The sequence below is a fragment of the Corticium candelabrum genome, chromosome 7 (genome assembly GCF_963422355.1).
Source record: "Corticium candelabrum chromosome 7, ooCorCand1.1, whole genome shotgun sequence".
Lineage (NCBI taxonomy): Eukaryota > Metazoa > Porifera > Homoscleromorpha > Homosclerophorida > Plakinidae > Corticium > Corticium candelabrum.
Genome location: NC_085091.1, coordinates 112,021 through 137,818, shown reverse-complemented (window position 1 = coordinate 137,818; position 25,798 = coordinate 112,021). Strand labels below are relative to the sequence as shown.

The following is a 25,798-nucleotide window of genomic DNA, read 5'->3' as shown; positions in this document are numbered from 1 at the left end:
TGGCTCTGCCAAAGTGCTTACCCTCGGAGCCCTAAGACCTGATGTGCTGGGTAATAGGATTATGGGTTAGGGTTATGGGTTAGAGTCAGGGTCAGGGTTATGGGTTAGGGTTAAGTGTCCAGATCTTGGAGGTCGGGACTAGTGAGGTTCGAGTGTATAATTGTACAAAAATGTCTGACACTTAATTTTCATGAGATGTAGTTGCATGTACAGTATTTCACATAACACAATCATTTGCCAATATAAGAAACTTCATTCTTAAATTAGTACAAACTACAAACCACATCCAAGCAAAATAATTTGTTGTATTGCATTCTTACTTGGGTTTGTGAAGATACCGTAGTGCCAGATATGTTAGAATTCGAAAAATCAGTGAGTACAGTAAGAGGCACATAACAGACTGCCATGGCCGAAGTGCAACGTCGAAGCTTTGTAAGACATCATCCCCTGTGATGAGGTAATGTGATCCATTAGTAGCAGTGATGTTTTCACACACGGAGTAAGATGAAATGACATGATCACACCTATATAGGGCAGCAGAGAATGAAGTGTGTGTGTGTGTGTGTGTGTGTGTGTGTGTGTGTGTGTGTGTGTGTGTGTGTGTGTGTGCGCGCACGTGTGCACATGTGTATACATGTGTGTGTCACAGTGTCTGTGCCCATGTTATTTAAAATTCAACTTTTGTAACTGTGGGGTTGAACAACCTTGGAGGCCTAGACTTCGTACACAAGAAAATACCGTATAACGTGTTATTATATTTTCGGTAAATTCGGTGTGACTTTTCTTTACCTAAATTAAGACAAAACCTAAAATTTTCTAAGTTCTGTACTTCACGTGCAGAAGGCACCAACAGAGTGGAAGTAACCTAGATACTTCACAAACTCCCAGAAGTTTTGCGCACAGCAATGACAACTGCCTGCTTGGAGAAACAACGAGCCTTTGCACAGCAACCCACAAATGCAAGAGCCAAGGTGCACCATTTTCCTGACACCATACGTAGTGGGCAAGTGGTTGATCTCACTTGACGCCCAAAATCTATTCTAGTTGTGTCACACCAAACCTGTGCCTTGTCATACCGAAATTAATTACACTGAAACGTATTTGCTTCTGAATTACCAAAATTTTAAAACCAAAAATAACACGTTATACAGTACACATAAATACATAATATGTGAAACAAACATTATCTCTCAGAGTGGATTAATATCAACTATCAACCGATTTCCAGGCAGTTATATGATAACCGTAGATATCACACTCACCTGAAAGGAGAGCTGCCCATAAACTCCAGACTCAACAACGCGTCCCATGTGTACGTGATCAATGACAGATACTTCACCCACTGAAGCCACGGTGGAAAATTCGTGACATAGAAACCACCAATAAGCAAAGACGTCAGCATTGCAATAACTCCAGCAGTCAGTGCCTCCTTCAGATTCGACAACAAAGATCCAACAAACAGACCAAGAGACTAAACAAGAAATGCACTTCATACTTCAGTAAACAGAACGACAAATGTGTGACTGTTGATGCCAACCTGTGCTGCAAAGGAGCTGATAATGAGGATAAAAAAAGACAAAATCCATCGATCTGCACCATGCATGCCAGCCATGTAATAAGCAATCGTAAACTCAATAAACGGTAGAACAAGAATCAACGGTATTTCACTGAAACACTATTTTATAAATACGGTGCTTACAGTCATGACACAATTGTGATATAGTGAGCATGCACATGCACAGACCTTGGAGATATAGTAAGCTGAGAGGCGATACGAACCAGCGGCTCGTTCTTTCTGTACAACTGCTTTCTCTTGAGAGACTAACGGTGAATGGTGTATGTGTCAGTGTTTATTGCTTGATATCAATGTGGATAAGACTTACAAGCCAATGATGCTTGACCGACTGGTTGGAATCCCCAGTAGCCTGACTGAAAGAAAAACTAGAACAGACATCAAATATCAGCTGGAAATAGACAGACGACACACACACACACACACACACACACACACACACACACACACACACACACACACACACACACACACACACACACACACACAATGACAGACAAACAGGCAAGCAGACAGACAGACAGACAGACACAGACAGACAGACAGACAGACAGACAGACACAGACAGACAGACAGACAGACACAGACAGACAAACAGAAATATAGATATAGATGACTTCCTTACACAGTTTTTTATTCATTAGCTTAGTAGTTATGGCCAGAAAAGGCTTTAAAGCAGTAGCACAGCTTGTTAGCCATGAACATAGTTTGTAATAGTAGTCATGTATGAAAATATATTATATGACAAACAGACAGACAGACAAGACAGACAGACAGACAAACACAAACAAACAGACAGACAGACAGACAAACACAGACAGACAGACAGACAGACAGACAAACACAGACAAACAGACAGACAGACAAACAGACAGACAGACAAACAGACAGACAGACAAACAGACAGACAAGACAGAGTACAAAAACCACTTACAAATGCTGCACGATCACGAATGTTCTTTTCATCACTTGAAATTTGAAACCAAATGAATCCAGCAATAAGACCAATAATAATATTCTAACAATCATGCAAACGTCACATCAATGCATATACTCAAACACACAAACTGCTGCAGCTCACTTGAATAAAGCCCAGCTTGCTGAGAATATCTGGTTTGGCTTGATAGAACGAACGTTGAGATAGAACACTGAGTTGTGTCCAGAAACTTGTTGGGAACTTGTGGTTCTCTGTAACTTCATATTTTGCCGTGTCACATTCAACGTCTGTAACCACAGCATTGATTGCCTCTGAGTAGCTGTCTTGACGACGTAACTGATTGTTGGAAGATTCACTGAATAGTTGGTTAGTGGGGATGTCTCCATTGGAAAGATTGTTGGTAGAGCTTTCTTGCTGTTGTGTTTGGTGAGTCATTGGTTCTTTGATAATAACGTCTAGTGGTTGGTTAGCGAATATGGTGGATGAAAAGATGCCTTTTCTAGAAGTGTAGAAAGATGAATCGTTATAGAATTTGATTGTCTGGAATTGTTAATAGTTTAGCTGTTTAGGATGGACAGACAGACAGACAGATAGACAGACAGATTCCTCCTCCTAACATGCAAGAACGGTGGTGGCCCTGTGTGGACCCATGATTCGATGATGTCAGTATGGTCTGAGTGCTTGAGTTCAGTATATCTGCCACACAAGTGTGAGCCTAGGGACCGCTACACACATTCAAACAACCGGTCTGACATCCTAGTTTATGACTCAGAGACAGGATCTAACGTTGAGTTAGACGTGGCACTAGCTCACCCATGGGCATCAGACATCTTACCTCGTGCAGCTACAACTGGGGAAAGCACGGCAATAAGAAGGGAGCAAATCAAGAAAAACAAGTACGCCCAGGAACGACTACCTGGTGGATATTCTCCAACAGTCGTGCCTCTTGTATTCGAACATTTCGGCCGTTGGGGGGAGAAAGCGTCTGAGTACTTGAGGGTCCTCTCTGCTCTGTGGAGGGATGACAATGGACGATCTAACATTGCTGAGTTCAAAACACACTGGAGACAACGATTTCGATCAAGCTGCAGCAATGCAATTCAAGTGTGATCTCTAGGAAGATGGCAGTAATATCAGCTAAACAAAAATCTTGCAGTGTCCTTGATGAATATCAAATTTGTTTTAAACTAAGTGGTTAAATGTATTCTGATCCCCCTATGGGGTCATCTGTTGTGGCCTTAAGTGTTTGTTGTTGATTTAGAGGAACTTTACTTAAAGACTAGCTTTTAAGCTCTTGATGGAAATTTCTTTGGATTTGAAAAATATATATATTTGACAGACAGACAGACAGACAGACAGACAGACAGATAGACAGACAGACAAACAGATAGACAGACAGACAAACAGATGGACAAACAGATAGACAGACAGACAAACTAACAGATGGACAGACAGACAGACAGACAGACAAACAGACAGACAGATAAACAAACAGACGGATGGACAGACAGACAGACAGATAGTTTTATTGATTTTAAACTTTAAAAGATACAACAAGCAAATCTTCAAAAGTAAACAAGTCCACTTCAGTCTATTACTCTGTCCACTAATTCAGACCTAACGGACAGACAGGCAGACAGACAGACAATCAGACAGACAGACAGACAGACAATCTGACAGACAGACAGACAGACAGACAGACAGACAGACAAATAAACATACAGACAATCAGACAAACAGACAGACAGACAGACAAACAAACAGACAATCACACAGACAGACAGACAGACAAACAAACAGACAATCACACAGACAGACAGACAGATGGACAGATGGACAGACAGACAACCAGACTATCTGTTCCAACCTTTCCTTCCATGATTCAGTCAGTTCTCTCTGCTGTGATTCACTACCCGTTACCAAGTCCACTACGAAACACATCAAGACTGTACTTTACCACCATATTGTTGCACTACATACAAATTTGTTATACAAGCATAATCTGCAGGATTGTAATGAGCCGGACACTCAAATCCAATTGAACTAAAATAATCAACAACTTTACCAGTTGGTCCACAGTAAGCAACCTAAAATCAGAAATCCAGCTGATAGATGAAATAGACAAGACAATCAACTTACAATTGCCCAATAACACACACAATAAAAATCACACAATAAACTGGAATAAAATTATCTAATTCTTTAAAAATATGTAAAAGTTATCAATATTAATTAATACATTTTACTTCAATATTCATATTAATTAATACATTTTATTTCAATATTAATATTAATTAATACATTTTATCTCAATATTAATATTAATTAATACATTTTATTTCAATATTAATATTAATTAATACATTTTATTTCAATATTAATATTAATTAATACATTTTATCTCAATATTAATATTAATCAATACATTTTATTTCAATATTAATATTAATTAATACATTTTATTTCAATATTAATATTAATTAATACATTTTATTTCAATATTAATTAATACATTTTATCTCAATATTAATATTAATTAATACATTTATTTCAATATTAATATTAATTAATACATTTTATTTCAATATTAATATTAATTAATACATTTTTATTTCAATATTAATATTAATTAATACATTTTATTTCAATATTGATATTAATTAAGCAAACACCGTCAAATACAATAACAAGCAGCTCAGTTTTGCAATTACCTTTCCTTCACACAATAGAAGTAGTTTATCAAATTCATAATAACATTGTGTTGAAGGTTGATGGATGGTAGCAATTAGTGTTTTAGCTTCGTCTATTGCTAAGTGACGAAGAGTCTTTAGAAGACTGAGAGCAGTGCTAGAATCAAGACCAGATGTTGGCTCCTACAAGCATTAAGCAACTTTTCAGTATATTTCTGACGTATGTACCATAAGTTGATACTGAAATGTAGTGTGTGCACATGTGTAGTTGTGTGTGGTGTGCGCGCGTGCACATGTGTGTGTGTGTGTGTGTGTGTGTGTGTGCACGCGCGTGTGTGTGTATGCACGTGTGCATGTGTGTGTGTGTGTGTGTGTGTGTGTGTGTGTGTGTGTGTGTGTGTGTGTGTGTGAGTGTGTCACTGTGTGTGCATGCATGCATGTGTGTGTGTGTGTGTGTGTGTGTGTGTGTGTGTGTGTGTGCGTGTGTGTGTGCATGCACATGTGTGTATGTGTGTGTGTGTGTGTGTGTGTGTGTGTGTGTGTGTGTGTGTGTGTGTGTGCGCGCGCGTGCACGTGCATGTGTGTGTGTGTGTGCACGTGCATGTGTGTGTGTGTGTGTGTGTGTGTGTGTGTGTGTGTGTGTGTGTGTGTGTGTGTGTGTGTGTGTGTGTGTGTGTGTGTGTGTGTGTGTGTGTGTGTGTGTGTGTGTGTGTGTGTGTGTGTGTGTGTGTGTGTGTGTGTGTGTGTGTGTGTGTGTGTGTGTGTGTGTGTTCCTTACGTCAAGCATCAGTATGGCAGGGTCTGTCAGCAACTCACAAGCAATATTGGCTCGCTTCTTTTCACCTGCATATCACACAAAACACACAAGGTCAGTTCAACTGACAACATAACACATTGCTGCCATTCACCACAAAACAGCAAACCAACAAAATGGATTATTACTTCGGACATAAACACAAGTTTGTGTATTCAATTAGAGAGTTAAACAGCAGACAACAGTTTTAACTCAATTTTTCAAAACTTAGTAAACAGCTTCTATTTGATTAAGTAGATTCCACTGTAATATAAAGCACGACTAGACATATCTGCATGTGGATTTGGCGAAGAGGTGGATGCGCATTTTTCGACATCAAGGCCTTCTATCCTAACACGTCAAGTTACCGATGTACCAACCTCCAACAAGTAGACAAGAACCACAAACAAGAAAACAACGTGCATACGACGAAAGAGTTAGATTGAAGAGGGAAGCTTCACTCCACTAGTAATTTCTTCCACTGGAGGGATGGGCAAAGACGCTAGCACATTTTTCAAGCATATAGCTAACATCATTTCAAACAATCAAATACCTCTTATGCACAATGTTGTCAAACAATGTCTATGATTAGATACAGACTAAGTTTTGCTCTATTAAATCAGCATTTCTGTGTGTTGAGGGATAAGATCAAAACTACACTGTCCACTCAATTTGGACATGGTGGACATGGTGGACATTGTGCAGAGTAAAGCTCGTCTTGAGCTCACTCACAACGTCTTTTTCTTTTAAGAGACATTGTTGTTCTTTCTTAATTGCAGTTGTTGTAGCAGTACTACTATGTGTTTTTCTTACTGTAATATGATCATGTTGACATGCACATCATATCTGGTTACTAAGCATCTGACTTCTACACTTAGCACAAATTCTCACCTCCTGAGAGGCCAGAATAGAAAGCATTTCCAAAAACTACAATACAAATATACCCAATCAACCACGAAGAAATGACTAAATGTGATGAAAATTAATATCAATTACTTGTGTTTTGACAATCCTGTACTCCTAAGACTTCAATAGCACGATCAACCTGCAGTTTATCACAAAGATTCTTTGTTAGAAAAATCAGGTTGACTACTGGCTGCTAGTTTACACAACGGACCATCCGTAATTTGTCTCTCTTAGACATCGACGAAGGCAATCGAAGAAGAGCCGAATACTATAAACACAAACATATGTATGCACACGTAAATGTATAAAAAGGCAAGCAGAGAAATGAATACAAACACAGAAAGACATTAGATGAATATGACTGACAGATACAAGCCAGTTGGATGACTTGCTGACATACACAGTATTAGTAATGATCAACAGACTAATAGAAAACAGACAGACAAATCAACAAACAGTAGATACAGAGGATGAGATGAAAACATTATCAACAGATGTGGAAGCTGACTACATGATGTGTCAACCTCTGTGTATGTCTTTACCGTAAGCGCTTGTTTCAAAGTGAGATACGAGAAGAAGACATCTGCCTGGAGGACGTACGACACTTTCCTTCTCAGTTGTTTGTTAAGAGGCTCACCATCGACGTTGATCTGGCCTGTGTAATTGTAAGCTGATTTTAAACGTCCAGCAAGGACATTCAACAGGGTCGTCTTTCCAGCTCCTAGAAATTAGATACAAATATATGAGAATGCTCGATCTCCAACTTTATGGTACCAAGTGTGACATTCATATCCAAATTCTCATATTCTGTACAAAGCTCAAAGGTAAGGAAGACAACAAAACAAGCAAGAACATGACCACACAGGCAGGATGAATAACTTTACAGATAGAGATTCAAACAGCAAAAACTAGCACCGACAAATAAAACTGCAACCTACAGATTGCTTTGTTAGTGTAACACAAAAATTATAATACTTACTTGACAACTCAAAAACTAAAATTGCTTACTGTAAAACCCCTTAGTATCGTGCCGCTTAGTATGGCACCCCCTACAGTAACCAATATAACGTTTTGCAGTCAGCCGGCAAATGTCAGATCACAATCAAAATTAGATCGGCCGTATAAGAGTTATGATCGGCCATGCATAAATTAAATGTTCCTTGTACCTTGATCTCTTATGCACCAAATAAATATTTCAGAAAAGCCAAGAATCTTAAAGCCTTAGATTCACAGACTAAAGCCTGCCCTATGCTAGAATCCCAATCATGAATGGTAGAAAAATTACTGGAACAGTACTGTACACATATGTCGTGTTCATAAATTCTATATTAAACTGACCTATTTTGAAAGAAGCTATTGAAGAACAAGCAATGCTGAACTCTCACATATTAATCAGAATTAGTCATGGTTTTGCAAGGACCATGAATCCCAGTCATCCAAAGTTAATTGTGGCTCAGGGTCATCTTGGACCACATGCTCTTTATCAGAACCTTCACGCACAGAGTTAATTGCCCGAGGTTTATATGGTTTTCTTGGGTTCTGGCATACCCTTCGACTTGTTGAACAGTCCTGCCACCACAGATCTACAGCTGAATTTGCACAAAATGCTGCCAAAGGGGGCCTTCTTTGGTCACTTCTAGGAGGTCTGCAAGAGTTGTTTCCTTCAAATTTGTTCGTCTCTCAGATTTTATGAGTTTCAGCTGCGAAAAGAGTTGTTCCACTTTTGTTGTACTAAAAGGAAGACAGAAAAGAAGCTCAGCAATACTAACAGCATTCTTCCAGTTGGATGCCTCGGGAACAGTAGCAAGCTGGCACCACACTTGGTGGTGACTGTCCCTATGTAGCCTCAGATAACTCCTTGCATATCTCAGCATGTCATCTACTTCATCATCAATACTTGATAGATCTATGCCCTTTGCTTCCAGTGGAGCACGGAACTGAGGAATGATGTGAGCCACAGCAGAGCTGATCTCTCTACAAATAGCATCATTGTCATCGTTTCCCAGCCACATTTGAGTATCTAGGTAAACTAGGATGGATCGGAGCATGTTGGCATCAGACCATTCAATTCGTTCACGTATTTCACAATCTAGTCTACTGAGATCAGCTAGTACTTCCTTTTTGCAAGCTATCATGACTGCTTCCCTGTAGTGACGGAGCTGAAAGACTTGGTAGCTCACATTGTCACCTTCCACACGGAGCTGCTGGCAGAGGCGCTTAGTTGCAAGCCATTCCTCAGGAGGGGTACAACTAAGTTGCTTCAGAGAGCGATGCGCTTTCAAGCTGTGCTTGATGGCATGGGCCACATCATGCAACACCATCCTCTTGCAATGACAAGCTCAACACAGCTGGTGGTGTAAAAAGGATGTCAATGTACAGAAGCAACCAAGCAGAATGCGGGCTTCTGTCCATCTTAACAAGTAGCCTTTCAGCCTTTGTTTGTCAACACTCCTAAGGGATTTGCCCTCTTGAAGATGCGTCAAATGTAACAAGTATGCACCATACCTATCCTGAATTCGCTGCAGGGCTTTCCGCTTGTGAGCTATCCACCTGCTAGTTAGCGAGCATCACTCTAACAAGTGTTTGCACCTGTGTAGGTCCTATATCTCTGCAATGGCTGCTGATATCTACTACCCTAGTTGCATGACGTAAGCAATGGTCAAATATTGGAACCTTTGAACATTGTTAGTTTCAGAATAGAAGATCAAAAAGCTAGAATGCACGCTCTACTTGGGCATACTTGCGTGTAAGAAGATCTGTTAGAGTATGCAAAGGCAGTTACGGTTACTATTCACCCCTAGTTATTCACCCCTAGTTATTCACCCCTTAGTATTGTGCCTCTAACTATGCACCCTTAGTAATTCACCCCTTTGTGTTTCACCCCATAGTATTTCACCCCATAGTATTTCACCCCATAGTATTTCACCCCATAGTATTTCACCCCATAGTATTTCACCCCATAGTATTTCACCCCATAGTATTTCACCCTTAGTATATATCCCTTACTATTGTACCTTCTCTCTGTGCATAATTTGTTGGAGGCTTGAATTAAGTAATTAGGGCACCTTTGGTAATGACAATTATTTTAGGGCGTCTAACTAAATTTAGAGTCTTGCACCATACACTGAAATGTGTGTAGCATTACACCACTTATTACTACTCTGGTATTACACATAGTGAGTAATGCAATACAGTGTCTGTTTATAGCACAAACGCCCCCTTTACTACAGCGCCAGAGACTGACAATCATGGAAATGACAGAGACTGGGTTGAGTTCAACAGCGTCATCCAGAGGAATATTTAATTCTAATTAAGGGTTCTTTAGCTAAAGTCGCCTTCTGGATCGATAATTATTCTAAGAGGTCATTTACTGTAAATTAGAACTGAGTCTACTCAAACATGAGTTCACGAAAATGAACGTAACAAATGATCAAGACCTAATTAATTCAGTAAATAGGGATTTGTCAACTCGTCACATTACCGCTTGGTCCCATAATCGCCAACATTTCTCCTGGCTCGACTCCGCCGCTGACGGCGTGAAGAATTTCTTTCTCTTTTTCACTGACGTCGACACTCACGTCTACGAAATCAAGAGATAAGCCTCGTCGCGCTTTAACACCTCGCACGGTAGACAACGTTAGACGACGATGAGAAGAGGCAGAGTCGACGTCCATCGTGAATATTCACGTTGTTAAGCGTGCGAACACGTGATTTACATGTAACGAGGTTAGTTATATCCGGGCTTTGTTTCATGTCGTTATGCAAGCGACTAAATTTAGTAGGCTATTGGCTGTCACTATCTGTTTGCTTCAAGCTTTACTGACTAGTTTGATGGCGTACGTTGGTCGTCTTGCTAGTTAACTAGATTAATTAATTATCTTATAATTAATTATATTAGTCAAATCGATCTTTTACTCAATGATTTCGATCTTTCTAAACTACTCAATGATGTCGATCTTTTACTCAATGATTTCGATCTTTCTAAACTACTCAATGATGTCGATCTTTTACTCAATGAATTCGGTCTTGTACTTACTCAATGAGGTCGGTCTTTTTACCTAGAATGCTAATGACTTCGGTCTCTACGTGTAGACATTTAGTACGCACTTGCGAGCTTCTTCCAGATCCTACATGTACATACCAAAAATTAAAGTTGATCTCTGAAAGGGTAATTATAGAGATTATAGTGGAACCTAGGGAATGACGAGCGACATCACGGAAGTTTACCAGTTCTCCCGGACTTTCCCTGCCGGAAGTAAACCGAAAGAGCGGACTGGTTACCCGAGAACAATTTAGTCACATGCCATTGGAGTGACAGCACTACAAAAGATATAGTACACGAGAATTTATATCTCATTGCAGTGTATAATAATAGAATTTAATTTCGTACATCACCGTATTATCAAAGCAAATACAAAAATGTCTTTGCCTATTGCATTGAAAATAGAGAAGCTATTTTGGTTTGTGGAGGTACCGCAATGCCAAGTAAGTCAAGATACGAAAACCTAGACTATACAATATTATACTGAGGACACACTGCCATGGAGTAAGAGTGACATTCAGGTCTCGTAAGATATCTCCACCAGAGATGAGGTAGTCAAAACCATTTCCAGTAATAGTAGACGTACTGTTAACGTTCTTGCACACAGCAAACGTTGATTGAACGGGATCACACCTAAAGTTCAAATAGTCATGAAAAGTTATTTCAACATGTGTGTTTATGTCTATTTGTCTGTTATAAACAGAACATGCAACACAGACAGACAGACAGACAGACAGACAGACAGACAGACAGACAGACAGACAGACAGACAAACAGGCAGACAAACAGACAGACAGACAGACAGAGAGACAGAGAGACGAGACAGGCAGACAGGCAGACAAACAGGCACACACACACACACACACACACACTACCTGAACGGAGAGGCGTCTGTAAACTCCAGACCCAGGAAAGCATCAAATGTGTAAGTAATAAATGAGAGGTATTGTATCCATTGAATCCACGCTGGTAAATTCAAAACATAAAAGCCACCCACAAGCATCGATGCTAGCAATGCGATTTGAGATGCAGTGAGAGCTTCCTTCAAGTTTGAAATCAGAGCTCCAACAAATAATCCAAGAGACTAAGACAGAAGTTACCTCAAATGCTGCAGTTGTGAGGCTAATGAACAAAGACTGTTGTGTGTACACTCACTCACCTGGGCTGCAAAGCAACTGACGACAAGAATGAAAAATGACAGAATCCATTGACCTGGACCATGCATGCCAGCAATGAAGTAGGCAATTGTGAACTCCATGAATGGTAAAACAATAATCAGTGGTATTTCACTGAAACACTGTAGAATGATACAGTAAATGGTCTCGATACAAGAGCATGGCATAGTGTGATGGCATGCTGCCTTACCTTGGAAAGATAGTATGCTGAAAGGCGATATGAACCAGCAGCTCGTTCCTTCATGACAACTGCTTTTTCTTGAGAAACTACAAGTCAGTATGTCGTGGTAACGTTGCAATTGGATCCACACAATTTAACAAAGAGATAATTAACTCACATGCCAAAGCTGCCTGGCCAACTGGTTGGAATCCCCAGTAAGTTGCATGAAAGAAGAACTTCACAGCAACAATTTTTAACATTACATTGAAAATCAAACACAAACCAAACAGATAGACAAACAGACAGAGAGACAGACAGACAGACAGACAGACAGAAGACAGATATTTAATGTACAGATCCAAGTCTACTAATGTTTTAAAGTATTTCGCTGTGAAGGACTGGTTCATTATAGAGAGACAGACAGATAAACAGACAGATAAACAAACAGACAGACAGACAGACAAACACAAACAGACAGACAGACAGATAGACAGACAGACAAAGACAAACAGACAGACAGACAGACAGACAGACAGATGGTGTATTGACATAAATCCTCTACAGTGTATACACAATCAGTGTGAGAGCAAACTGGTATGATGTACGTTACGAACTAAAAACGAGAAACTTACAAATGACGTTCGATCTCGAATACTCTTCTCTTCACGAGGAACTTGGAACCAAATCAAACTGGCAACTAAAGCAACTAAAACATTCTAGTAGAAAACATAAGAATATTATGGTAGACAAACAAGAACGACAATAATTAATTTATTGTCAAGTCACTGCAATTTACTTGAATGAAGCCGAGCTTGCTAAGGATGTCCGGTTTTGCTTGACGAAAAGAACGCTGAGACAAAACGTTGAGTTGCATCCTAAAGCTAGTTGGAAACTTGTGCGTCTCTGCAACATCATAGGCTGACTTGCCAGAATCCACAGCAACAAACACAGCATTAATGGCGTCCGAGTAGCTGTCCTGACGTTGCAACTGCTGGCTATTAGCTTCAGCAAGCAGATGAGAATTAGTGACACATCCATTAGCCTTCGACATGAATCTTTCTGAGGACTCGTTGTTGTGGTAAGGTTTCTTCTGTGTATTCTTGAATGCGTGAATCGGTGTATCATCGTTTGGTATTGCTTCCAGTTGTTTTGGAATGGCAAGGAAAGACGTAGTCCTGATGTAAAGCAGTAAATGTTATTGGACATAAGAAATGACCCAAACTTGTATTTAATTAATAATATTTAATTAACTGCACTATGTTCTTGGATGCAATAAAAATATTATTTCAGCTACGGTTGCATATTTTTACATATCCTACGTACTACAAACAACACTTATTAGCCCCTACAAAATACCACTTCGTTATGCGACAGGAGCGTCACTGTGTGTGACCGAATTTTGTCCAATTGTGTGCCCGGCAACCTCATAATGTCTTGTAGTCTATACGTGCAACTTCTTGTGAATCTGTCTATATCAGTCTGTCAATTCATATGGACAAGACATTTAGTTCCTCCTTCCTTGTCTGACAATCGATCTCAAAACGTCTCTGCATGTTGTCACAGGTTTGTAAGAAAACAGACATCCCTTGTATTGTTACGTACAGACACACACACACACACACACACACACACACACACACACACACACACACACACACACACACACACACACAGAGTAATACGCACACAGAGTAATACACACACAGAGTAATACACACGCACACACACACACACACACACACACACACACACACACACACACAAGTATTCAATTAAAGATCTAAATACATTTATGCAACAACAACTATATAGTTACATAAAAAATCAAACACTATAATAACCACATCGTACGTATACGTCTGCCTACCTTGTTGTCCATGATTCGGTTAATCTGTTTCGTTGTGACTCATCACCTGTCACCAACTCCACTACACAACACATCATATGCATTAGTATTATGAATGACTCATATGACATGTACATATATCATACAAGCATAATCAGCAGGATTGTAGTGAGCTGGACAAGAAAACCCAATCGAAGTGAAATAATCGATGACTGTGTTGGTCGGTCCACAGTAAACAACCTGATACACAGAAAAAGTGTCAAAGTCGTGAACAAATTTAGTTGTGAAAAGGAATCTTATCTGTTGCAAACACACACACACACACACACACACACACACACACACACACACACACACACACACACACACACACACACACACACACACACACATACAAACAGTATTTGCCCATAATAACACCCTGGGCATATAGAAAAGAAACACTTTCTTCTGGGCGTATACTAGGGCATGGGCATTATTTTGGTCCTAAGCGTATGCATGGTCGCAAAATGCTGTTAGTTGGCCAGTCATCATCTAAATACTTGAAGACAGAAATACCACAAATACATGCAATTATCCATTTGCAAGATCAAAGGTACTGGTATCCGTACAGCATCAACATACATGCAGAAACTAAACACTATATGTATACACATGCAAACCAGAGTGGTCGGCCTGAAGCCTGTCAAAAGCAAAAGGGTGGGTAACTGCAATGAAGACATGAGTCTAGTGGTAAGCACTTTCACTTACCACTGACACCAGCTCATCAAACGCACACAGATGGAGACGAATGTTAATGTTCCCATTTTGTTTTGTCTGTGCATGCGTATCCTGGGCTTATACTTGGGCATGGGCGGACTCGTTGACAATCCGGAGAATGACAAGGGTGGAGAGAGACTGGGTTGAGTCTACATGAGCATATAGTCGGGCATGGGCATTTTTCGGGCTGAAAGTTCTGACCTGTTGCACATGGGCGTATATACGGGTATGGGCGTTATTTCGGTATGGGCGCTATTACGGGCGAATACAGTATATCAGTCACTATAGTCAACAGTACAGTACTACTACTATATACTTGTTGATATTACTAAAGTACATACAAATTAATTAAATAAATAATAAATAAAATGTAAAAATACTAAATACTAAACATAAATAATAAATAAAAATTAATAAATTAATAAATAAATTAAATTACATAAAAACAAATAGTAGCACTAAGACATGTGTACTGATTCCTACACTGTACTCTAGCTACTCCACTTACCTTTCCTTCACACAATAGAAGCAATTTATCAAACTCATAGTAACACTGAGTTGACGGCTGGTGGATAGTAGCAATAAGTGTTTTGTCTTCTCTTATTGCCAAGTGACGAAGAGTCTTCAAAAGACTAAGAGCAGTGCTCGAATCAAGACCAGAAGTTGGTTCCTATATAAAAACACAGACAACAATGAAAATGTGATCTAATCTCTACAATAGTAAGACGGTAGAGTAGAATAAACGTTAAACTAAAATTTGCAATAAAATATGCTTGTATGTAGATCTTACATCGAGCATCAGTATTGCTGGGTCTGTCAGCAGCTCACATGCAATGTTGGCTCTCTTCTTTTCGCCTGGAAAGACATGCACACAATGAAGACATTGTAAAACTCAGAAAATTGTGACACACACACACACACACACACACACACACACACACACACACACACACACACACACACGGCAAATGCCAAATGGATGACAAGCTGCCATTCGTTACGGTAATGCCCCACAACGCAGGAGCTATGGGCTGTGCTGAGCAATCTCCTGGAGCCTGGCCACATACTTGCACGAGCACCAACTGCAACACCAACTGTGGTGTGAGCACCCAAAGTCCCACCTGGACCCCAGTGGCTGATGAACTTTGTCGCAGTCGGGGCCTTGCCACCCCAGTCAATGACCAGGTACTCATTTATACTCCTGAGTCAAGAGAGGCAATTGTGTGTGAGTTTCTTGCTCAAGGAAATTATGCCCTAGCTCGCCATCACTGTGACTTGAACCTGCAACCCTGCAAGTTTCCGGATGTAAACACTCCATAGAAGACTCTCTAACCAACTGAGCCATCGCACCACACACACAGACACACAGACACAGACACAGACACAGACACACACACACACAGACACAGACACACACACACACACACACACACACACACACACACACACACACACACACACTTCACTTTCAAAGCATACACTTTCAAAGCATACACTTGCTACGCTTCATAACAACAAATGCAGAATTACCTCCAGACAAACCAGAGTAGAAAGCATTGCCAAAAACTGAACAACAGCAAAGCAACAAGAGAAAATGTTATTAAGATTGTCACACTGACAGACAAGTAATAGAAATATGTTACTTGTATCCTGACAGTCTCTCACTCCTAAGACATCAATAGCATGAGCTACCTGCAATCACATGTACAACAAAATAAAATCACATGAAGATTATAGTTAGCTGTTGCAGTGGCACACCATTTTCAGCTTGTCTCTAGTTGTCATTGAAGAAGGCAGCCGTAGAAGAGCAGAATACTGTGCAAACCCAATTTTTACTACACAAACATATACATGCATAGATATGTACACGCACGCACGAAGACACACACACACACACACACACACACACACACACACACACACACACACACACACACACACACACACACACACACACACATGCATACACACACAGTATGCAAAAATAATTACATAAAATAAAATACTAAACACCAACAACCGCATACATCAGTGAATCAACTGACTCAAACAAGCACACTATTAGTAGTCTTTCACATTCAGCGTATAAATTAATCTGACAAAAGTATATGTAGTGACAACCAAACAAATAGATAGAACAGACAAACAGACAAATAGACAAACAGACTGACTAGCTAACAGACAGATAGACAGACAGATAGACAAATATAAACAAAGAGACAGACAGACGGACAGACAGATAGACAGACAAAGAGACAGACAGACAGACAGAAAGACAGACAGACAGACAAACAGACAGCTGAACTCAGTAGCTTGTATGCATTCAGCGTTAGAAATGTAACGTAGAGTTTGTGATCAATAAATGAAATTGACAGACAGACAGACAGACAGAAAAACAGACAAACAGACAGAGCAACAGACAGACAGACAGACAGACAGACAAACAGAGCGACAGACAGAGCAACAGACAGACAGACAGACAAACAGAACGACAGAGAGACAGAGAGACAAACAGACAGACAGACAGTCAGACAAAGACAGACAAAGAGACAGCCTGACAGACAGAGACAGACAAAGAGACAGACAGAGACAGACAAAGAGACAGACAAAGAGACAAACAGACAGCTACTTTATTTAGCCTGTAATAGTAATCATGTTTTGAAATATACTACCATTAACAGACAGATAGACAGCAAGACAGACAGACAGACAGACAGACAGACCATGCAACAAAGCCTACTGATGCACTCTGCACGATGAGATAAACCATTCACTGTGCATGAGATAAATAGAGCATTCACTATCTCCTTACCATCAAAGTTTGCTTCAAAGTGAGAAAAGAGAAGAATACATCAGCCTGGAGAACATATGACACTTTCCTCTTCAGCCGTTTGTTAAGAGGTTCATTGTCCACACAGATCAGGCCTGTCTGACTGTAAGCTGACTTTAGACGTCCAGCCAGTACATTCAAGAGTGTCGTCTTTCCTGCCCCTATAGTGATTTTGTACATACAACACAAAGAATCTAACAATCTGCAACAAACTATCACATTGTTATACAAGTGTTGCAATGATTAGTTGGTTGTCATACAACGTGGACATATGTTGATATGTGACGAAGCATTTTGAGTTACAAACAAAATCATAACTTTCTATTGTACAGCAGTTATCAACAAACATATTTATTGAGTTCACCTACAATAGCATTCAACTTGTGATACATGTACAAAGAATATTTAACACATTCACGAATTGTATTAATTTACTCATTCAAGTAATGCATACCTTACAATGTGCTTTAGCCACAAGAATTTGCACAAAGTCACTGAAGATATGGCATGCCCTAAGAGTGTTGTCCCAAAGACTTCTAAAGTTGAAACTTGATCACTGATCATGTCAATTGTTTAACAAATGATCATCTATGTAAGTGTAGGAACCGCGGGAGCATTGGGGCACGTGTCCCCTCGATCTTTCAAGGTGTGATTGAGAAATCATTGCTAACTCGGACTTACTAAATAGAAACTCCGAGATGTCACGCAGATATACACGAATGACAGACTAGAAATTTTAGGACACATCCTATAGTGTCATTTGGTAGTTTTACGTTTGGCTTTGCTGTATTACATACCTATATGCACGCAGCTTGCATACGCAGTATGGTTATAATATATTTGGCCTAATTGTTGTTCATTGCCATGCCCTCATAGGGGCCCAGGCAATTGGTGATAATGTGCCCCCTTGATCAACATGTGTACAGTGTTTGCAGTCATAGGCTGTGTCCACACTGACAACAGGATCTCGATTGGATTGCAATCCATTCTGTGGACACGGGCTTTGTCTAGTAAGCCTCCTAGAAAGCGTCAGTCAACAAAACTCTGACGTACATTCATCACGATGCGTCATCTTGAACTAAATATAGAGACAACTTTAAGCTTCCTAAATTAGAAGTAACAGTCAACGTACAGTAAGCAAGACTTACACACGTGGATATCTACAGTCAAGTCTAAATGTATAGACATGTCGACGTACTATCTACTTATTTGTCTTACCACTCGGTCCCATAATCGCCAGCATTTCTCCTGGTTTTACGCTTCCTGTTACTGAGTGTAGGATCTTCTTCTCTCTTTCATTGACTACAACGTCGATGTTTTCGAAGCTGAGAGAAGAGCCTCGTTGTCCCTTCAAGCCTCCAATGGCAGACAGAGATAGATAATTAGAATCAGAAGAAGACTTCATGGTAAACACAAACTTCCGCGCGAGAGGTGAACGATGATCAAACGTTCTCCGGTCTCACGTGACTAGACTAGACCAACTAACTTAATTGGCGAGCGAAGCGAGCCTCTCTCTTGTCATGTCAATTGAGCTCGAGATATATTTTATTTATATATTTATATATTTATATATTTATATATTTATATATTTATATATATGCGTACGTCAGCACTTGTCATATGGATTTATGGCAAAACGGAAAGACGGATTGACAAAACGACGATGCCAGATGAATGCAATTTTGACTCCGTAGCATATGCGCTAAAAATTGAATAACGTGTCCCCTTTCGAGGGGTCGACTCAATTGTAATTTCGTGACGATAAGAGTGAAACGACTCTCGATTTTGCTCCCTTACGCGACTAAAGAGCAAAGGAGACTGATGCGTGACAAACGGAATGGAAAGAAAAAAGCTAAAAGAAGGGAAAAGTCTGTTTTTTGAGTTTCCGCGCGTTACTTTGACAGAAATTATTGTGACGCAACCATTATCACGTGACTACGCGACCATTGTTACGCGCCTATCTCAGCTAATAAACGAGTGAGACAATTGAAGCGTGAACGAAAAATTGAAGACAACTAGAGTGTTTTGCGTTCAATTATCCGATTCGGGCAATCAGTTATCCGAATTGGGCGTTCAGTTATCCCATTCGGGCATTCAATTATCCGACTCAGGTATTCAATTATCTGATGTTCTGTCTTAGAAGTACTAAATTTATAGAAATAATTGTTTCAGTCTGATACGTAAAGTCAAAACGGCGCACATTTCTTTCATGACGTCTTTCGATGATGCTCACTCACGTTTCAGCTGAACAATAAATGATTGATTCAAGAAAGGTGAGAAGGCGAAGCAGTAAAATTCGAGCTCTTGATTAGCTAGGAACCTGCTACAACGCATGATGGACTGTTGCATGGTATCACGCAGGACGCGCTGTTTACAAAGTATGCGGATTACACCACGATTGACGGATCAAGGCGTTGTTGTAGGCTTCCTAGATATGTAGATTTAGTTCACTCACAACAGCTTAGTTAGACATCCGCGGAAACGTGGGACACCAAGATTAGTGCAAAAGAAATTATCGTACAACACTTACTAAATATTTACACTAAAGTCAAGATTAATTACAAAATTATAGCGACTAGACAGCTGATGAATGATGATGTCTAAGCAGCTGCCCAACCGCAGACTAGGTAAGTTATTCAGTTTTACATGATATTGCACAACAGCCCCTGGCAACGGGTAAATAAACGCCCAATTCGGATAATTGACCAACTCATTCGTATAACTGAACGCAACATACTATAAAAGAGCAACTAAAAGTCTACAAATTATTGCGTCTATACAGCTGATGAATGATGATATTTGAGCAGCTGCCCAACCGCAGACTATGTAAGTTATTCAGTTTTCCATGATATTGCACAACAGCGGTAAGCAACGGATAATTGAACGCATGAATCGGATAATTGAACGCCTGAATAGAATAACTGAACACCGGATTTGGATAATTGAACACCGGATTCGGATAATCGAACGCAAAATACTATAGAAGAGCAACTGAAAGTCTGTTTCCTGAGTCAACGCGTTTGTTTGACAGAAACTATTGCTACGTAACGCAACCATTGTTACGCGAATAGGTAAAGACGGAACACCATCGCTCGCCAAACACAATGCTAACCGAGCATTTACTAGTATATTTATATATTTATATATATGCGTACGTCAGCACTTGTCATATGGATTTATGGCAAAACGGAAAGACGGATCGACAAAACGACGATGCCAGATGAATGCAATTTTGACTCCGTAACATATGCGCTAAAAATTGAATAACGTGTCCCCTTTCGAGGGGTCGACTCAATTGTAATTTCATGACGATAAGAGTGAAACGACTCTCGATTTTGCTCCCTTACGCGACTAAAGAGCAAAGGAGACTGATGCGTGACAAACGGAATGGAAAGAAAAAAGCTAAAAGAAGGGAAAAGTCTGTTTTTTGAGTTTCCGCGCGTTACTTTGACAGAAATTATTGTGACGCAACCATTATCACGTGACTACGCGACCATTGTTACGCGCCTATCTCAGCTAATAAACGAGTGAGACAATTGAAGCGTGAACGAAAAATTGAAGACAACTAGAGTATTCTGCGTTCAATTATCCGATTCGGGCAATCAGTTATCCGAATTGGGCGTTCAGTTATCCCATTCGGGCATTCAATTATCCGACTCAGGTATTCAATTATCTGATGTTCTGTCTTAGAAGTACTAAATTTATAGAAATAATTGTTTCAGTCTGATACGTAAAATCAAAACGGCGCACATTTCTTTCATGACGTCTTTCTATGATGCTCACTCACGTTTCAGCTGAACAATAAATGATTGATTCAAGAAAGGTGAGAAGGCGAAGCAGTAAAATTCGAGCTCTTGATTATCTAGGAACCTGCTACAACGCATGATGGACTGTTGCATGGTATCATGTAGGACGCGCTGTTTACAAAGTATGCGGATTACACCACGATTGACGGATCAAGGCGTCGTTGTAGGCTTCCTAGATATGTAGATTTAGTTTACTCACAACAGCTTAGTTAGACCTCCGCGGAAACGTGGGACACCAAGATTAGTGCAAAAGAAATTATCGTACAACACACGCTAAAAATTTACACTAAAGTCAAGATTAATTACAAAATTATTGCGACTAGACAGCTGATGAATGATGATGTCTAAGCAGCTGCCCAACCGCAGACTATGTAAGTTATTCACTTTTCCATGATATTGCACAACAGCCGTAAGGAACGGATAATTGAACGCCTGAATCGAATAATTGAACGCCCAATTCGGATAATTGAACGCCAAATACTATAGAAGAGCAACTGAAAGTCTGTTTCCTTAGTTCCCGCGTTTGTTTGACAGAAACTATTGCCACGTAACGCAACCATTGTTACACGAATTATCACTCAATAGGTAAAGATAGAACACCATCGCTCGCCAAACACAATGCTAACCGAGCATTTACTAGTTAATTAGTAGCTACTTGATTGGTGTTACTAGAGTGTTACTGAAAGATCATTGTATTGACGTACACCAACTTCCGACAAAGCGTGTTCATTATTGACTCTATATCTAGTCACGTGCAGATGATATTCGAAGCAGAGTCTGAAAACCTAAAAAACTTTAGGTTGGCCGGTTGAAATAGCTAGACGGTTTAGAAAGTTAGTTGTCTACTAGCAGCTAAATATGTTTACGTAAGGCGACTAGACTAGAAAGCATGTAAGTCCAAGTACGTCAACAAACTATTGTTCAAACTACAGCTACAGAGTACAAATGTTACTCCGAACTCCAAAAATTGCAAGTGTAGCAGTGTAGTTCTTAGCCTCGTCCCTCTTGCGATAGCTTTCTAAGCCAATCAGCGTCTTAGAACCGGAATGTCGGTTGCAAATTCTGATTGATTTAGCAGTAATGGGTTACGCTGATAGTAGTGCGCAGCGTAGTGCGCAGCCCAAATAACGAGGTCCGGTGATCGAGGGAGTTCGCGGAAGGTGTTCCTTAGCCTCGTATCCAGGCCCTCATGCGCGCCCGGAGAAGAGGGCCTGGTACACGTTGTAAAAAATATAAAAAACATTTTGAGAAAATGATGGGTATGTAGGGATGAGTATGTACTTAATCATGCTCATCTCCTACATCACAATCCAGTACTGTGAGTGTCACACACGGCTGCTGCGTTCTAATTAATTTAAGTAAAAAGATTGTGATGTAGGAGATGAGCATGATTAAGTACATACCCATCCCTACGTACCCATCATTTTCTCAAAAGGTTTTTTATTTTTTAGGTAAAAAGATTGTGATGTAGGAGATGGGCATAAATGACATAAGTACATACCCATCCCTACATACCCATCATTTTCTCAAAATGTTTTAGACTTGTGTAGTTTGAAATGGAAAGAACAGTCCTAGTAAACGTGTGCAGCTTGGCCGGGATTTCAATCTTTGATTGCATCTCTAAACAACTCCCACGTTATGCTCAGCATGCAAGGAAGTACGTAGCAGCTGACGGATGTACGTAATTAGTCCGTGGGCCAGGTCCCAAAAAGACAAAGTTGCATTCCACCCACGTGAAGACACACATTTCTTTTTACGAAACGTTAGAGAAATCCATTTAAAGCATTTCTTCACTTGTCCCCCTTCGCGAATGTTGTCCGTTCGGTTGCATTTGCCTATTTTTGGTTCTGACAGCGAGTACGCTCTGTACTCCGAGGGCAGACTCTTTTCTAGCATTTAGACAGCAGCTATTCGAAACATAACGAGAGACTGGACAAACACGAACAGATTGCCCTCGAGTCTCTGCACTAACGTGCGTTAGTGGCAATGCTGTTTCTCTTGCCGTCGTCAGCAAAGACTTCTAGTGCGTGTAATTACACTGAGTACCTAGTAGCCTTATATCCTCGTTTGCGAAGTCTTGTTTAAACTCAGCTGTATTCACACCTACGTTCATAGCTAGTCAAGCGACTCTGTTAGCTATCTAGATGCACATGTACCATATTTTCGCCTCTATCTTCCAGTGTCATTGAGTCAAGGCTGCTCTAGTGTGAACGCACCTTCGTTTCGCTTCTAACCTTTGTACACGGTATATTTGTACATACTCTAGTAGCATATTCTCAACGGATCTAGATAGAACAAACACGGATGTTTCTTGTTTCTACGAATGGACTATCACGTAAAAGGATGTCTACAAGGAAGCGGACATTGGAAGAATAGCAAGGATCTAGACTGATGTAACGCTACTAGGACACTACGACCAAGTCCCTCAAAGACCAATTATGCAGAAATGATGTATTCAAAACAGTTTCAATGTATACAATCTGCGTACATGAAGTTCACCGATTCTGATCGCGGACAGACGGCAGCGTTTTGGATGTCGTACTGCTATATGATTGAACTACTGCTGCAGTTTGTTCGTTCCACTCGGATTGGAGACTCGTCTCTCCACTTGCAATGCCTTCACGACATGATACCATGGATGTTTGCATACGACAGAACAAACTACTGTCGGTATCTCACTGTCTACTGGAACGACATGGTCTCTCTTGCAGAAACTCATCCGGATGCTCACGCTCTGTTAGAAGCAGGAGAGTTTGCTGTCCAAAGGTCTCATAACGTCTTCGCACAAGTACCTGTTGACATGGCCATTGAACAATCTATAAATCGCGATACTAAAACCAAAGGAGGAGTTATTGGTAGTAGTCTGAGATGCGGAGCCGTTCAGAGATGGATCGCCACAGCACATGACCGTGCAGCCATACCTGCGGCTTGCCACAGTTTGGCTGGCATTTCAAAAGAGTCTGATAGAAGCAAGCGACACAAGATTTGACGCGAATAAAGCGAGACGAAGATGATGTTCAGAGTGTAATTGGTACACTTGAATGTTGGTCTAACTCATTTGAGGCATCAAGCTGCGTTGTGAATATTTCATCTGGAATAATGGCTCCACCTGACGTCGCGAACGACCTCTTGCAAGCGTACCAAATAGGAAGCACACATGCAGAGAAGTTTGTTCATGAACGCTTGTGCAGTGGCAGTGTTGGAGTTTTTGACAAGCTGCAAAAGTTGAAACTTTCTCATCGATGGCCAAGACAGTCACAGTCAGAGCTAATTCTCGTGATGTAGCAATAAAGGCTGACAGGAGCTTCTTTTCACGAATGTTGGCAATTTCGACGAGTAGGAATCTTGACTTGCGGATGGTCCTTTCGTTTTCCTTAAGTCCACTGCCATTGAGTTTGGCTTCACCGCAAGGTAATTTGAATAAAACAACCAAGTCTTCTTTACTGCCTCTCTTGGAAAGCTATGGCTCCCCGGTAGAAAAAAATGGCAGAGCAGCACCGCTAGTCGACGCAATGGCTACCATTCAATCACTTACTAGGCCTACAGGCACTTTTCGAGATCTTGCTTTTCGAATTCTTCGCTCAGTATTAGACACTCGTAACCATGATCAGCTTTCTCGTGTTGACTTTGTCATAGATCGCTATCCATCTGTATCCATCAAAGATGCAGAGCGCAGCAAGCGTGCCTCTACCGGCGTTATTGTTTCCCATATTATTAATGCATCTCAGCGATATCCAAAGCAGTGGAAGAAGTACCTAAGCTCTGGAAACTACAAGAGTGCTCTGTTGGACTTTTAGTAAACAAGTGGACTTCTTGCTACAGTAGGATGCTCAAAAACATCAATTTTTACGTTTGTTCCGGAACCGGTTGTGTCCGCTTGACATCTATCGACGGTGAACAGGTATCGCGGTCAGAGGTTCTTGAGCTAACGTGCTCTCATGAGGAGGCAGACACAAGACTCTTCCTACACGCTGCGCACGCTGCACAATCTAGAGAATCAACTACCATCATCAAATCTCCAGACACTGACGTTGCTGTCATTGGCATATATGCAGCCTCTTTGGATGTTTTTCGTCATGTTCAGTTACTGTGGCTAACGGGTAGCAAGGACCGACGGCGTTTCGTGCATTTGCCGAGGCTAGCCCACGCGCTTGGAACAGAAATATGCAACTCTCTTCCAGGATATCATGCATTCACTGGTTGCGATACTACGAGTGCATTCTATGGTAAAGGCAAAAAGCGGCCTTTTGAAATTCTAATAAAAGATCGTACAATTCAGGC

General features: G+C 40.5%; 2 protein-coding genes across 3 annotated transcripts; both read right to left on the bottom strand.

The window, feature by feature from the left end:
• Positions 1-78: 78 nt before the first annotated feature.
• LOC134182053 (uncharacterized) lies at positions 79-10,591 on the bottom strand. Its single transcript, XM_062649375.1, has 16 exons — positions 10,381-10,591; positions 7,442-7,620; positions 7,111-7,167; positions 6,990-7,038; positions 6,885-6,920; positions 5,979-6,043; positions 5,222-5,383; positions 4,504-4,597; positions 4,378-4,438; positions 2,655-3,009; positions 2,508-2,591; positions 1,884-1,941; positions 1,745-1,821; positions 1,538-1,675; positions 1,263-1,471; positions 79-524 (listed from the first exon to the last, which is right to left on the bottom strand). Exons 1-16 carry the CDS (start codon positions 10,571-10,573, stop codon positions 317-319), a joined length of 2,025 nt encoding a protein of 674 aa, XP_062505359.1. The 5' UTR covers positions 10,574-10,591; the 3' UTR covers positions 79-316.
• A 638-nt stretch (positions 10,592-11,229) lies between these two features.
• Positions 11,230-19,161, bottom strand: LOC134182018 (uncharacterized). 2 transcript variants are annotated; one of them, XM_062649328.1, is made up of 16 exons: positions 18,930-19,161; positions 17,694-17,872; positions 16,640-16,696; positions 16,525-16,573; positions 16,412-16,447; positions 15,672-15,736; positions 15,390-15,551; positions 14,269-14,362; positions 14,144-14,204; positions 13,073-13,451; positions 12,909-12,992; positions 12,455-12,512; positions 12,307-12,383; positions 12,101-12,238; positions 11,817-12,025; positions 11,230-11,574 (listed from the first exon to the last, which is right to left on the bottom strand). In XM_062649328.1, exons 1-16 carry the CDS (start codon positions 19,114-19,116, stop codon positions 11,352-11,354), a joined length of 2,058 nt encoding a protein of 685 aa, XP_062505312.1. In that variant the 5' UTR covers positions 19,117-19,161; the 3' UTR covers positions 11,230-11,351. The 2 variants fall into 2 exon arrangements, with proteins under 2 accessions (XP_062505312.1, XP_062505313.1); XM_062649329.1 differs by lacking the exon at positions 18,930-19,161 and having other exon boundaries at positions 16,640-16,716; positions 17,694-17,833.
• Between the last annotated feature and the right edge of the window lie 6,637 nt (positions 19,162-25,798).